Source organism: Miscanthus floridulus, chromosome 5, assembly GCF_019320115.1.
Source record: "Miscanthus floridulus cultivar M001 chromosome 5, ASM1932011v1, whole genome shotgun sequence".
Taxonomy (NCBI): domain Eukaryota; kingdom Viridiplantae; phylum Streptophyta; class Magnoliopsida; order Poales; family Poaceae; genus Miscanthus; species Miscanthus floridulus.
Window position 1 is genome coordinate 93,402,072 of NC_089584.1, and position 15,604 is coordinate 93,417,675.

The following is a 15,604-nucleotide window of genomic DNA, read 5'->3' on the forward strand; positions in this document are numbered from 1 at the left end:
CCCGTCGCATACGACCTCATGCTCATTATCGCCATCTCCTCGCACTCAGTTCCTCCGCTCTTCCAACCTTCCTCACCTCCCTCGGCAACGGCAGGGCCGTCGCTGCAGCGTAGTAGGGTGAGTGTAACGCATGACATATGGTGGCCCGGGCAGGCATGATATAGGCATATAGCCTAGCGTGGCAAAGTGGTTGTGGCACCACATCGACTATGTAGCATAGACAGCCACGGGTAGTACGACGACGAGAATAGTGCAGCACTACACGGGTAAGGTGGGCATGTGCGACGGTGTGGGGGAGCTGAGGACAGTGGCGCAAGGCAGTGGATGGACCATAATTGTACAATAATACAACTTTAGAGAGTTGAACATGCAGTTTGCAAGTACTAGGACCGGGTCGAGAACTCTCGACAAGTTTAGGGAGTCGAACATGCAGTTTGCAAGTACTAGGACCGGGATTAGAACTTGGGACAAGTTTATGGAGCCAAATGTGCAATCTAAAAGTATCAGGGAGAACTCGAGACAAGTTTCAAGACCAGTAAATTTTTCTCTAGTATAATTATTCTCGCATGTACCCTTCCAAATCAGACAATGTAAGGGCAATCATCTAAACTTTTTACCCTAAATTACTTTTATGTGTTGCTTTTGATGTTTGGATTAAAAGTGATACCGGTGGACTTGTCTTAAAAAGAACAGTTTCATAGAAATATACGTTTCCTATATTTTAGACATAAGAATATAATAATGATTAAAGTTTAGAATCGTCGATAGATATAATTTTAAAATGTCATTTACCTGTGACAAGACGTTCATCTCACGATCAAAGTTCAGTTGTAGTATCCATCTCATGTTCCAAGGAACAGACAACGCTATTTTCGTTTGTGAAGTTTTCCAATTTTGAGAGGATCAAGTGGAGCATATGCCAACGGTATTGTTGAGACAACATGGGCCGTATACTCGGTGTCGCTGTGATCTCAAGTATGGGCCTGTCGTGGCTGCGGACCCACCAAGCCCAGTTCTTGTAGGTGGGCTACCGGCGGCGCAACAGGCGAACGCGCGAGGCACCAGCGGGGCTGCGGTAACGGCACGGCCTGCAAGGACACGGCGGCACCAGCCGTGGCCGGCGGGGCTCCGTCGCCTCGCCTGTTCGCCTTCGCCAAGCTCCGCGCGCGACCGCCTCCATCGCTGGCTCGTGTCTTCGTTACCTGTGTCTCCCCGCTCCCGCTTCACGCAGCCGTTTTGCTCTCCCAGTCTCCCAGCACGCGCGCCGTCGGCGCCCGGAGCCCTGCCTGCAATGGCGTGCGCCGCCGCGCGTTTGCCACCATGATGCGCGCTCCGCGTGGGCGCAAGCTGACGCTACAACGAGCTCGTCACAAGCCAATGACCGCACTGGTGCAACGCAGTTTCAGGTATGCCTGCGATCCAACCCCACCCCACCCCACTCGTTGACGGGCTTATGGCATAGTCATCAGTATACTGTTAAGCGTTGGTAAAGTAAAAAATTGGAACTGAGTATCTAAACCTCAATGGCGGGGATGCGTCCGGGATACCCGGAAGAAGGAACCTAATGGCCGCGCTAACTCCCGTGGATGGTCAAGAGCGTATCTTGGTCTCGCCCGGCCCTGAGGGCACGGACTCCGTCTCGTCCGACCTCAAGGATACGGGATACGGGTCACCCGGCCCCGAGGGCACGGGCTCCATCTCGCCCGACCTCAAAGATATGGGATCCGGGTCACCCGACCGCAAGGGCGCGGGCTCCGTCTCGCCCGACCTCAAGGATACGGGATCCGGGTCACCCGGCCCCAAGGGCACGGGCTCCGTCTCGCCCAAACCCTCGGGTGAGAGCCCCGTCACGCCCGACCCTTCGGGCGAGAGCCCCGTCACGTCCGACCCCAAGGGCACGGACTCCGCCTCGCCCAATCCCGAGAGCGCGGGCTCCGTCTCGCCTGACCCCGAGGGCGCAGGCTTCGCCTCGCCTAACCCTGAGGGCGTGGACTCCGCCACGTCCAATCCCGAGAGCGTGGGCTCCGTCTCATCCGACCTCAAGGATATGGGATCCGGGTCACCCGACCCCAAGGACGTGGGCTTCGCCTCGCCCGAACCCGAGGGCACGGGCTTCGCCTCGCTCGACCCCCGACGGCGCGGGCTCCCCCTCGCCCCACAGAGGTCCGTACCGCCCCCAACCACTACGGATCTGAAAGTACGAGTCCAGGGTCAAACTTCTGACGCCAGAAGGAGAGCGGGCGCGCCTTTGACGTGACCTACGGCCACGACGGGCCACGACTGAGGACGCACGTCGCCAACAGCATCGGGCGTGCCAGCGCTGTACTACCTACTCCCCGTACGACCTCAGGCGGAGACGTCAACGAGCCATACCGTCCGCTGGAACGGGATGGAGTGCCACGACTGGCTGACGACGCCCGCGTACGGCATCAGTGACAAACAGGGCAGTGACGTGGAGGAGTCCCCGTCGTCATCTACAGGGCCGGCGGGACCTGCGTAAAGGAGATGGAAGACGTTGCAATCCCAGAAGCCTTCCTCTCCTCGTCTCTTTCTCTCTCTCCGATGTAATCTACATCTCTCCCTTCATCTATAAAAGGGGAAGCATGACACCCCGCGGAGGGGGAAATTCCAACAGACACATCTAACACGTCTGAACGGCTTAGGCACTCGGCAGTAGACAAAGAGCTCAACCAAACTCACTCTTTTCACCAGAGACTTAGGACCTTCTTTCTCTCTCACCTGTTTGTAACCCCTACTATAAACTAAGTGCCGATAAGGCGGTAACACAAGCAGCAGCAGACTGGACGTAGAGACGTTCCGCCTGAACCAGTATAAATCCTTGTGTCCTCCGAGCACAACCATCCGGGTCAAACGTGCAAACTAGAAATTTACTAGCCGGTGATTCAAAACACCGATAGGATGATTGCTGGCATAGTGGATTCCATTTGTCAACAGAATTCTTCATAGAAAATTACTTTTGAAAAAGTGCGTAGAAAGTTACTAGAAACTCAGCCTACAGATTTGACTTCTGATAAAGTGCAGCCAATGATGGATCTGGTGATAGTTTTCATACGCCTTTTAGCAATCAATTACAAAAGGCTCCAAGATGAGGGAAGTTTAAATATAAACTCCAATGCATGGTGAGTTTGCAGGGGACTGACTAATCTGAACCAAAACTGAGGAAGAACGAAGACAATCCTGTAATCTGTCATGAACAGCCAAAATGTGGCAAAGATTCTTTACTAGCCGTGTTACCTTCCTGTGCGAATTTGGATTGAAAACTGCAAATCTGAATATTTCTTGAGCCTTCCTTCGCAGTCTCAGGTAGTATGTTGACGAATCCGATAAAAAGATAAGGCAAAACAAATAAATTAATTAATACAGCAGTCCCCTTAGTAGCGAATAGAATGCACAAGCCACTGAATATGAGTATATGACTACCTCCAGGAAGTATTTGAGCCCTATATATGAAACATAAGAAAAATGGCAATGGTCTCCTTACTGCAAAAATTCACAGCTAGAATGAAGCCTTTACATCTTTCACTGACTTTCAAATTTAGAGGCAGAACGGGAGGCGAGGCCGACTATGACTGCGGATGTAGCGCACCAGGTCATCGCTATAGTTCTTGTGGTAAACAATGGTGTCGCTCAGCTGCTTGATGGCTTCTCTCTTCTGCTGCCCTCTAGCTGCTAGCTCGTCTTCTTTCTCGTCGACTGTCTTCTTGAGCTGGAGCATCTTTGCCTCTGCCTCAGCTGCACTCTTCACCATTTCTGATACCACCATTTCTTTCTCTTTCAACCTAATAGCCAGCTCATTGTTCACATTGGCAAGTTTCTTCTGTTCATTAAGATGATCATGTACCTTCTTCCTCAGGACTTTAAGCTCGTCACTACATGCAGATGAGCGGTCAATGAAGAGCAAAAAATTCAGATTGAAGACTGTTTCTAGCTCATCCAGTTTGTCAGCCCATTTAGAGACCCCTGATTCAGCATGTCCTTTAACTTGCAGGAGAGTTCCTTCCAGCAAGCTGACTCTCCCTGAAAACTGCTGTACTGACTGTTCAAGATGACGGATCTCTGCCCGCAACACTTCCACTGCCGCTGCATATCTCTCTTCTTTGCATTTGCTTTCTGCCTCGGTAACTTTCAGCTTCTGCTTTGCTAGCTGGAGCTGAACTTCAAGGTCTTGGACATGCTTTTGTAGCTTAATATTCTCCTTATTTGCAGACAACTTCTCTTCTTCCAGAAGCCGATGTTTGTCCACAGTTTCTGTGTTTTTCTGCTCTAGCTGATCTATCTGCTCCATCTGACTCCTCTTAAGTATCTCAAGATGTGATGCCCTTGTGGACACCTCATCATATGCATACTGAAGTCTCTGACAGCTACGAACAGCCCCTCTAAGGCTCTGGTGGAGAATCTTCAGTCCTGCCTCATGATGAGAAATTTTTTGTGTAACTCTATCTTCAAATCCTGCCAAAAATGACATATTTTCTGTGCACGCTTCAATCATAATTTTCAGATCCTTCTCCAACTTAGTCTTTTGAGAAGACAATAGATTGATTGTCTTCTCCAGATCTTTTGTTTTTGTACTCATGCCATCAAGTTGACAAGCTGCTTCAGCCAGGGCCTTCTCAAGATTATCATGTAGGTTAGACACTTTCAACATTGCCTCTTCCAACTGCTTGTCCAAGGTGGAATTGTTTTCTAGTTGGACTGAAAGCTCCTCTTTCAATCGTGTCACCTCATTCTCAATATTTTGCACTGAAGTCTCTGACTGCTTCAGTTGTGTTAGCACTGCATCCTTCTCTTCTTGTATTGCCTTCAACTCATCCTGCATCTCCGCCTTGGCTTCTTGTGATTGCTCAGTCAAAGTATAGATGTTCTTATGTAACTCATCATTAGCTTGCTGTAGAGTTGAAATGTTCTCAGTTTGCTTTTCAACCACAATCTCAAGATTCTTGACAGAAGCCTGAGACGTCTGTAACTCCAATAGAGATGTGTCCCTCTCTGCACGTAGGTCTGAAATTTCAGCATGCAGGTTGCTCCTGGCTTCTTCAAACTGCTTGTCCAAGATGGAATTGTTTTCTAGCTGGACGGAAAGTTCCTGTTTCAGTCGTGTCACCTCATTCTCAAAATCTTGTATTGAAATCTCTGACTGCCTTAGTTGTGATAGCGCTGTATCCTTCTCTTCTTGTATTGCCGCTACCTCCTTATGCAGCTCAGCCTTGGCTTGTTCTGCTTGCTCTGTCAAGGTACATATTTTATTGTGTAACTTATCATTATCTTGTTCTAGCGTTAAAATGTTCTCACTTTGCTTTTCTAGCACACTCTCTAAGTTCCTGACGGAAATCTGAGACATCTGTAACTCGGATAGAGCTGTGTCCTTCTCTGCACGTACTTCTGCAATTTCAGCATGCAAACTGCTCCTGACCTCCTCCAATTGCTTCTCCAAGACAGAAATGTTATTCTTCATATCTTCATTAGCATGATGCAAGATTGAGGTTTGCTCTTTTCCTTGCTCCAACTCAATTCTAAGGTTCTTGATACAACCATCGGACTGCTGCAACTCTGAAATAATCTTGTTCTTTTCATCTTGTAATGCTAAAATTTCAGCATAGTGACTAACCTTCGCCTCTTCCAATTGCATCTCTAGGTTGGAATTGCTATTTTGCAAGTCTTCATGAGCAAGCTGCAGAACAGAAATTTGTTCTCTTTGCTGCTCTAACTGGACTTCTAGGGTCTTGAGTGAATCATTTGACTGCTGTAAGCTATTGATGGCCTCTTCCTTCTCTCCTTGTAATGCAATGATCTCCACTTGCAGATTAGTCCTAGTTTCTTCCAGTTGCTTGTGCAAGCTATAATTTTTATCCTGCATTTCTTCATTTGCTTGCTGGATAACTGAAATTTGGTTGCGCTGCTGTTCCAAGTCAATCTGAAGATTCTTGATTTGAGCCTCAGATTCTTGTAACTGAGCGAGTGCTACATTTTTCTCCTGTTGAAGTACCGTAACCTCATTATACAGATCGGTCTTTGCTGCTTTGAGGTCTTTGTTGGCCTCCTGAAGATTTGAAATCTCTTGTACTTGCTGTTCTAACATGCTCTGGAGATTAACTATAGAAGCAACAGCTTCATTCTTTTGTCCTTGTACTTCTACAATCTCATTATGCAGGTTAGAATTTGCCAGCTCCAGGTTTTCATTAGTCTTCTGCATATCTGAAATCCTATCAAGTTGCTGTGACAGATCGTTCTCAAGATTCATCAAAGAAGCCTCTAGCCGCTCTATCTCTGATGTGGCAGAATTCTTCTCCTTCCGTAGCTCCGCAATATGACTATTGAGAACACTTTTTGTTGACTCCAGTTCCTTTTCTAGATCCTTAACATTAGACTGTGCTTCCTTTAACTCACTCAAGTACATAGAAATTTCTGATGTTAGCCTTTCTTTTTCTTCTGCTGCAGTACTACGTTCCTTGTCCAGATTGTTCCTTATCTCTGTGGTCTCAGCCTTCAGGCCATCTATTTCCACCCTCAGTTGCTCGAGTTCTCTTTCAGCTGAATGATTTTCTGTGGTCAATGATTCATTTTCAGCTTTGGCTTCCGCAATGGTTGCCTTCAGTTGAGAGCACTCATTATCTAAGTTATGATGAAGTCTTTTCAGGTTATCATGCTCCACCGACAGCATCAGGTTATGGTTCTTCACGTTCTGGTTTTCTTCAAACAAGATCTGCACCTCTTTCTCAGCCTTCAGGGACTTCTCTAGCTCTGATGCCATGACACTGCATTTATCCACTGTATCTTTCAGCTGTTTGTTCAGATCTTCCATCTCCTTCTTCATGTCTACAATTGACATCTTCAGGTTATCTCTCTCTTCTTCAATAGTTTGCATCTCACTAGACAATGTTTTGACCTCATTCTCCTTAGATTTTATGATGTTAAGCAAGTCTCCTTCCTCCCTCTTTGCAGTTTCAACTAATGATTTCAGATTTTCATTCTCAGATGACAAATTTGCAACCTCTAAACTTAACTCTCCTCTTGTAGCTTCTTTATCCTTGATTGCTTTTTCTAGTAGCTGCTTCAGATCAGATATTTCCTTGGCTTGTTCTTCTGTACTTTGTTTTAGCTTCTCATTTTCTGCTTCCATGCTATGATGCTCATCAAGCTTACGGTTCAGACCATTTTCTTCATTCAACACTACTTTTGGTGTAGTTACATTATTGTCTGATCTGTCGCCTTCCACGTCTGAATCAGATGAATCTGAACCTGAGGAACTGTGGCCAACAGTTTCTAGCTTGCTAATTAGCTGTTTGTAGTGCTTGTGAAGGTATTGATAGTCCTCATGGAAGCCCTTCACAAGGGAAGATAGCTTTGATTTCTTGACGGGATTTCCAGAATCATCTTGTTCATTCTCAGTCTTTTCGTTTTCCTCTCTTATCATTCTTAAAATGTTCTCCACATTTTCATCAACATCTGAAAAAACAAAATAACACTATTGTTTTCAGACAACGGCTCGCTAGAAACAGGAGAGCCATTAGTTGAAGAATAAGGCAGAGTTCTTCTAAAACAATGCGATTTTAGCTATATCAAAAGCATTTTAACGATGAAAATTGGACACATTTGTTTCAAAAAAATGAAAACTGGACATGTATGACTCAGGCATGTTAATGTGGTATTGTAACCACATTGAGATCAGCCAAACAGAATGGCAAAAAAAAACAGTACATAAGTAGGAATATTCTCTTGACGCGAAACAATTTCATTTATAAAGGCACATTGAGATCCCTTTATGTACATAAAAATTCATTTGAGTAAATATTAATCTTGAATTAAGAGAATACCCTTTTTGCTCTCTAAAAGATGCTTGGACTTTCTAATTTTGTGTTTCTTCGTCATGCTGAAGTTCTTGTATCCACAAGCTTTAGCTTTACTATTTCTTTGCAGAAAATGTTTCTCAGACCAAATTGATCATAATTGAGGGCATATCATGCTGCAACTCCTGATTAGCTTTGCTCCTGAATGTGTAAAAAGGAAAGGAAAACAATGAGTAGGAAGTCGTCCGTGCATAATATCTCATCTAGAATAGCAAAAAGATATCCAAAAGATCAAGAAAACAAATATAGCTTTTTCAATGTAAATGGTTTAACTAGTTAATGACAGAAAATACTTTTTTTGAACGTAATTAATGATTGAAAATACTCTCTGCACACACAGCTGAATAAGTGTAAATTGGAAAAGATTGAACGTCTTTGAAGGGGTGTATATCACCAAGACCAAGTTAGCAAAATTGGAGAGTTGAATGTACAGGTATATTTCCAGAATGCACAAAGGCATTAATTTGTGAAGCTCGTATGCAGAATTTGGAGCCAAAATTAGTAGCACCGGTAAAGCTATTTTGACGCTGATGCTATTGCACTAGGACCAAGTAGAATGTCAAACATTTCAAGTATGGAATTACATTTGCAGTTTGGATCTTGGCAAATCATGGTTGACAGAAGAAAAGAAACTTTTATGAACTACCACAGCATTACCATTAACAGCATATATTAAGACTAAGGTATTCTTTTTTAGATAATACTGATTACTTGTGAAAGACACTTTGGAAGTTCATTGCACTAGCAATATAGTGGCATATATCTGTTGTCTTATGTTAGCATGGACAGTACTACTAAATAACCAGATGGATCTATAGAGATGTTTATAATGTACTCATACAGATATTGTAGCCTGTGAGAAGCATGGACATGTTCATCTTCTATGCCTACAAGGACATCTCAAAACCAGAGTCTGACTGAGCTAAATTGCAATCTGGATGAGTACATTATAAACATTTTATCCATTTTCATCTACCGAGTCTCGTCGTCGCCCAACCTCTTGGGCAGCATAACTGCGTAAGTTGTCAAAAAAAATGCGTAAGTTCAGATGCATATTTGAAAGGGTACCCTATTTGAAATGCCATATGGGTCGTGCTGAGCATGAGCCCAGTATATTGTTCATGGCATACCAGTACATACTGATATGCGAGCTGATTGGGGAAAGACCAGCGCCATATGGCAAGTAGTATTTTGTCTTATGAAATCATCAACCAGTGGTAACAAACATGCGGGTCCCAGCTAGCGAAGGAATATTCAGAAAACTAATGCATGAACACAGAGAGGAAGTTAAAGAGTGACGACTGACAAGTGCCAACCACTCCGCAGATATAATCACATATCCAGAAAGGAAGAAAAACATGCAAGAGGCAACGAAGGCTAAGACTTTGGAACACCGGTGTAATCTTAAGCTTCTGCAGCGATCCATGTCAGCTGCCACATCAGAACGTGCAGGCCCACAAGGCCACAACGATCCATCCAAGATCGCACACGCCCACACACATTCCTACAGAAATTTCTAGAGTACCGCAAGAGCAAGAACATCACAGCAGCCCACATAATCGGGGAAACAAGAAACCAGATAAAAACTGAGAAAATCAAGAGACATACCGCCGGAATGTCGCCTCTCCAGCTCTTCTCTATAACTCCCTCCCTCGCTTGTTGAACCCGAAACAAGATCTGAAGAAATGAAAAGAAAAGGCAAAGCATGATCAGAGATCGCAAACCGGTTGCAAGCACAGCAACCTATCAGATCAAATCAACTCAGGGGAACAGAAGCCAACAGCAACAGATGGAAATCAAAATCCAGACCAAGACACGGGAGGAGGAGGAGGTTACCTGAAACTGAAGGGATGGGTCGCGTGCTCAGCCAGAACCTGATCTAGAGAGCGGAGGTTTCTTCTCCACTGATGATGTGCGGGGAGCGTTAGAAACGCACACTAGCGAGCAAGCGAAACAACCATGGTCTTGTCCTTTTGGAGACTCTGTAGCATCTACCTGACGCCTAGAAAGCCCTCAGTTTGGGTACCTTATTACGAGGACGCCACCTAACCGAAACAGCGCTCCCGCCACTGCGAGCGCGAGGGCGGGAGATACGGCCACCCCCGATGCGCGGACAGGTCCAGCGTGAAGTGGCTGCCATGCGGAGCCCTCGAGGGGCGTGGTCCCAGCTGGCGAGGCGTGGGAGCCAGCTGGGCAGCGCGGCCGGCTTTTTGTCTCGTCCGCGCGTTGACGCGTCGGGAGTTTTGTCCGGGAGTTCGGCTACCCGCACTCGTCCACCTCTATTTTTATCTTTAAAAAAAATATTCTATTTTAATCATCAAGATTCTCTACTCTATATCTATTTTTTTTCGCATCCATGTTATCTCTATCCCATACTCTATACCCACTATTCCATATTTTATTCTCCTCCCTCCCCCTTCTCTCTCCCTAACTCTCTCTCTCTCCTGCTACAGTGTTTTTTCATGCGTGCACAGTGCACCTCTGGTATAGCGCGCGTACCGGCCGGCCGCTACGCGCCCGTGCGCGATACAGGCGCGCGCACGCTACACCTGGCGTACCGGCCGGTTTGCAGGTGCGCAGTGTGGACAACCTTAACGCTAGGAAAGCCAGGATGTTGTTCTGTGGCCATGTTTCAGGATTGGTTGGATCTGCCAGTAACTCGCCGGCTCAAGGGATGTTTGGTTTTACAGACTAAATTTCAGTTCCCGTTACATCGGATGTTTGACATTAATTTAAAGTATTAAATATAGACTAATTATAAAACTAACGGCATAGATTGAGCCTAATTTGTGAGACGAATCTATTAAGCCTAATTAGTCCATTATTTGACAATATGGTGCTACAGTAAATATGTGCTAATGATGGATTAGTTAGGCTTAACGGATTCATCACGTAAATTAGTCTTCTTCTGTGTAATTACTTTTATAATGAACTCATGTTTAGTCTTCCTAATTAGCGTCCGAACTTCCGACGTGACAGAGACTAAACTTTAGTATCTAGAACCAAACACCCCCTAAAGCTAACTTCTAGTTGTTTAGTTATCTTGAGAAGACTTAGCCAGGCTCTGGAAAAATGAGATGGGATTCCGTTTTTCTGTGGCTAGGCTTGGCTAAGCCGTCGCCCAAGTCTCGTCGCCACCCGCTCTCGGTTCTCCGCGCTCCTCCGCTCGTCGGTCCACCGCTTCTTCGGTCGCGCTCCTCTGCTGCTCGGCGTGCTTGGTGGCACGCTGCTCCGCTAGCCGCGCTCGCCCATGCCAGCGTCTTCCCAAGGTCCAGCACGCTCGGTGGCTGTTGGGAACCAATACTAGGTTACCCAAAGAGTAGGAGATAATAACCATCAACATTGATTTATCCGAGCAGACAAGAGCGCGACTACTGCTCGAACCGACCCCTAGGTGCGCAAGCTCCGCCTCGCTCGGCCTCTGAGGGCGGGCTCCGCCTCGCCCGGCCTCTGAGGGCGGGCTCCGCCTCGTCCGAACTATGGGGACGGGCTCCGCCTTGCTCGACCTCTAAGGGCTAACTCCGCCTCACCCAGCCTCTAGGGGTGGGCTCCGCCTCGGGCGACCCTTAGGTCTGCGCTCCTCCTCGCCCGACCTTTGAGGACAGGCTCCACCTCGCCCACCTCTGAGGGCTGGCTCCACCTCGCCTTGCCTCCCTGACCCTTGGGTCTGCGCTCCGCCTCGCCAGACCTCTGAGGACGGGGTTCGCCTCGCCCGACCTCTAAGGGCTAGCTCTGTCTCGCCCGGTCTCTAGGGGCGGGATCCGCCTCGCCTGACCTTTGGGTCTGCACTCCTCCTCGCCCGACCTTTAGGGGCGGGCTCTGCCTTGTCCGACACCAAGGCCGTGAGCTCCGCCTCGCCCGACCTCTGGGGGCGGGCTCTGCCTCACCCGACACCAAGGCCGCGAAGGCCGCGGGCTCCGGCTCACCCAACCTATGAGGGTTGGCTCTGCCTCGCCAGGCCTCTAGGGGGGACTCCGCCTCGACTGACCCCAAGGCCGGGGATCCGTCTCGCTCGACAAAGACCCATACCGCCGCCAACCACTCCAGGTCCAAGCGTATGGCCCTAGGTCAAAGCTCTAACACCAGAGAGGGCACTGGCACACCTCGATATAACTCGTGGCCATGATGAGCCATACCTGGGGATTCACATCAGGAACAACGTCGGGTGTACTAGTGCTATTCTGCCTAACTCTTGTACGAACACTAACAGACACGTCAGTTCACCACGACGTTTGCCAAGACGGAGTGGAGCGCCACAACCGGGAGACGACGCCTGCGCATGGCGCCAGTGACGGATAGGGGCACAGCGTGGAGTTGTCCCTGTTGACGTCTATAGGGTCGGCGGGACCCGTGTGAAGGAAGAGAAGGACCCGGCGATTCTTGAGGACTTCTTCTACTTCTCATTTCTCCTCTTTTCTCCTCTACTATAACTATTACTTTCTCTTGATCTATAAAAAGGAAAGCAAGGCGTCCCATAAGGGGCATCGCAACACATCACATCAATTCGGACTCAAACCCATCGAGCCCCGAACCGATCAGAACACACGAGCACACAGGCGGGAAGCAACCGAGCTCTCGACACCTGTTCGCTTCTCTCACCAGATACTTGGGACATGTCCCTCTCTTGACCGTTTGTAACCCCTACTATGAACTTTTAGTGCTAGTAATACGAGCAGCAGCAACAAACTAGACGTAGGGACATTCTGCCCGAATCAGTATAAACCTTGTGTTCTCTTAGCACATCATCCGAGCCAGACGCGCAATATTAGAAATTTACTAGTTAGTGGCAACTCAAAACACCGATAGTGGCCCCCCTCGTTCGGTGGCCGAGCTAGGCAGCAGCAGCACGCGCGCGGCGCTAGTCCGCAGCCGTGGCCAAATGCGGTGCAAGGTGAAAGCATCTAGGCCCCTAGTTGGATTTTGGTGATTAATGTCAATACAAGATTACTATGACTAACGTGTGTTTTGCAGAGGCAATTAAGTTAGGTCATGGTAATGGAGATCGATTGGGCAATCGAGGTTGTCATGCCCCTACGATGGAAATCATTTCGGTTTTCAAAGGATAGACGACAAGGTTAAGGATAACTAGTTCTAAGTGTCAATTGAAGTTGGAGAGACACTTAGAGTAGTTTAGGACTTTGTTTTTTTCCTTTGGTCGTACTATTAAGGGGGTATAAATGGGTAGCTTAACCTAGTTGAGTCTAGTGAGTTAGGTGTGGTGCACACTTATTAAAACTAGCTCTAGGTAGCTCCTATGAATGCCTAAGATCCTTTGGAGCAAACTTCATTCACATATGATCGAGAGTTGGAAGTGAATGGAGGGTCAAATACTGACCGGACGTTGGCTCCGGTGTAACCGGACGCTGGCCGCAGGGTCCGGTCAGTTCATTTGACCATGAAGAACAAGTCTGGTGTGACTGAATGCTGGAAGGTCATGTGACCGGACATTGAGGGCCAGCGTCCGGTCGACTCCAGTAAGGGTCCAGACTTGAGAAAGAGTGACCAAACCCTGAGTATCCAGCGTCCGGTCGTTTACAATAAGCATCCAAGTGCGACCGGATGCGTTTGGTCAGTACTGACCGGACCCTGATAGCGTCTGGTCATCACGTGTAAACTGTTGCGCGGGTTGAACTGATCGGAGCATTCGGTCAAAACGATCGGAGTGTCCGGTCACCCCGCAGAAGCTCATAACGGTTCGTTTTTCAGGCTGCCTTATAAATAGAAGCTCCACTTGTGAGTGGAGTTACTTTTGCTCATTCCAATAGCTGAGAAACACGTTTGTGAGTGTCAAGAAGAGCAAGGTCCTAGTGAGGTGTTTATGATTTGAGAATCCAAGAGTAAAACCTCATTAGTGAATCAAGAGTAGACAAGTGTGCATCCATCTTCTTATTAGGCTTCGTGTGGTCAAGTGAGAGTTTGTGCTTATTACTCTTGGTGATCGCCATCACCTAGACGGCTTGGTGGTGATTGGGAGCTTGGTGATCACCCGGTGGAGCTTGTGGGTGACCCAACTCAAGTTGTAAACGGTTATGGGTGATTCGCCGCGACGGAGTGTCGAAGAATCAATCCGTAGAGAGCACTTGATCCTTGCGCGGATCAAGGGGGAGCTACACCCTTGCGTGGGTGCTCCAACGAGGACTAGTGGAGAGTGGTGACTCTCCGATACCTTGGCAAAACATCGCCGCGTTCCTCTCTCCATTTACTTTGAGCATTTACTTTAAGTATTTACTTTGAGCAATTCAATACTTGTCTTTACATTCATAGAATTGCTATGCTAGAGTAAGTTTAGAACATAGGTTGTAAGTGTTTTGTGCGTTGATTTGATAGAAACACTTTTTTAGGCACAAGGGGTTAATTGGGCTATCCGTAGGATTTGATTATTGCAAGAAAATTTAGAATTAGCCCAATTCACCCCCCCCTCTTGGGCATCTTGATCCTTTCAATTAGTATCAGAGCCTTGTGCTCACGTTTTTAAGCTTAACCGCTTAGAGCAAGATGTCTCATGGGGATGGACCTCCTCCTATCTTTGAGGGGGATGATTTTCCATATTGGAAAATTCGCACGGAGGCTTACCTAGAAGCTCTAGATGTTGGAATTCTTAGAGCCGCCTCTCAAGGGTTCCCAACACCTAAGAATGCCGCACAACTCTAAGGCGATGAAGTAAACTATGAAAAATGGAATACAAAGGCTCGCAACACTATCTTTAGAGGCCTTTGTAAAGATGTGTTCAATCGTGTAAGGAACTATAAAGACGTCCATGCACTATGGTCGGACGTTTGTGTGCTCTATGAGGGAACCAAGAGTGAGCGTGAGGAACGCTATCATCTTATGATTAAAAAGCTAAATTCTTTTGAGATGCTTCCCAAAGAAAGTGCTAATGAAATATATTCTCGTTTAAATGTTCTTGTAGAGGAAGTCAATGGGCTTGGATTTACTCAAATGTCACCATCTGACGTTGTGAGAAAGATCTTGAGTGTCCTCCCCATTGACAAATATGGGCACATTGTGACCGTGCTATATCAAGGTGATCTTTCCGCCGCTACACCGACACAAATCTTGGGAAAGATCAATGCTCATGAGATGTACATGCACATCACACCACAAGATGGCTCATCCTCTACAAAGAAGAAAGAGAAGGACTTAGCATTCAAAGCTAGCCAAGATAAGGGCAAGGCAAGACTTGAGTATGAGAGCTCAAGTGATGAAGATGATGAAGAAAGTCTTGCTCTCATGGTGAAGAAGACCGCCAAGATGCTAAAGAAGCTAAATAAGAGTGGCATCAAGTTTGATGGCAAGAAGAAGAAGTTCTTCACTAGCTCAAGAAGAAAGCCAATCTCCGAGATGGATTACTACAATTGTGGTAAACTTGGCCACCTAGCTCATCAATGCACAAAGCCCAAGAAAGACAAGTTCAAGAACAAGGGCAAGAAAGATGATTCAAATGATGAAGATGAAAAGAAAAAGAACAAGCCATATAAGAAGAGAGATGGCAAAAAGAGAGACTTCTACAAGAAGAAGAAGAGTGGCAAGGCCTATATTGTCGGTGATTGGCTCACGGACATTGATTCATCAAGTGGATCATCCGATGATGAGAGTGACAATGAGAAGGTGGCCGCCATTGCTATTGATCTTGCATCCTCACCGCCACCATCGCTATCATCCTCTATACACCTATGCCTTATGGCCAAGGGTGAACGCAAGGTAACTAAGGGTGATGATAGTAGTGATGATGAGCAAGC

At 47.0% G+C, this 15,604-nt stretch overlaps 2 protein-coding genes across 2 annotated transcripts; one reads left to right on the forward strand and one right to left on the reverse strand.

Moving 5' to 3' along the window:
• The first annotated feature begins 1,564 nt into the window (after positions 1 to 1,564).
• Positions 1,565 to 2,257, forward strand: LOC136454938 (uncharacterized). The gene has a single exon (XM_066455173.1). The coding sequence runs from the start codon at positions 1,565 to 1,567 to the stop codon at positions 2,255 to 2,257; it is 693 nt and encodes a 230-aa protein (XP_066311270.1).
• Positions 2,258 to 3,400: 1,143 nt separating this feature from the next.
• On the reverse strand, positions 3,401 to 9,882 carry LOC136450247 (COP1-interactive protein 1-like). Its single transcript, XM_066450625.1, has 4 exons — positions 9,702 to 9,882; positions 9,474 to 9,542; positions 7,833 to 8,006; positions 3,401 to 7,464 (listed from the first exon to the last, which is right to left on the reverse strand). The coding sequence occupies exons 3-4, from the start codon at positions 7,885 to 7,887 to the stop codon at positions 3,557 to 3,559; spliced, it is 3,963 nt and encodes a 1,320-aa protein (XP_066306722.1). The 5' UTR covers positions 7,888 to 8,006; positions 9,474 to 9,542; positions 9,702 to 9,882; the 3' UTR covers positions 3,401 to 3,556.
• Positions 9,883 to 15,604: the final 5,722 nt, after the last annotated feature.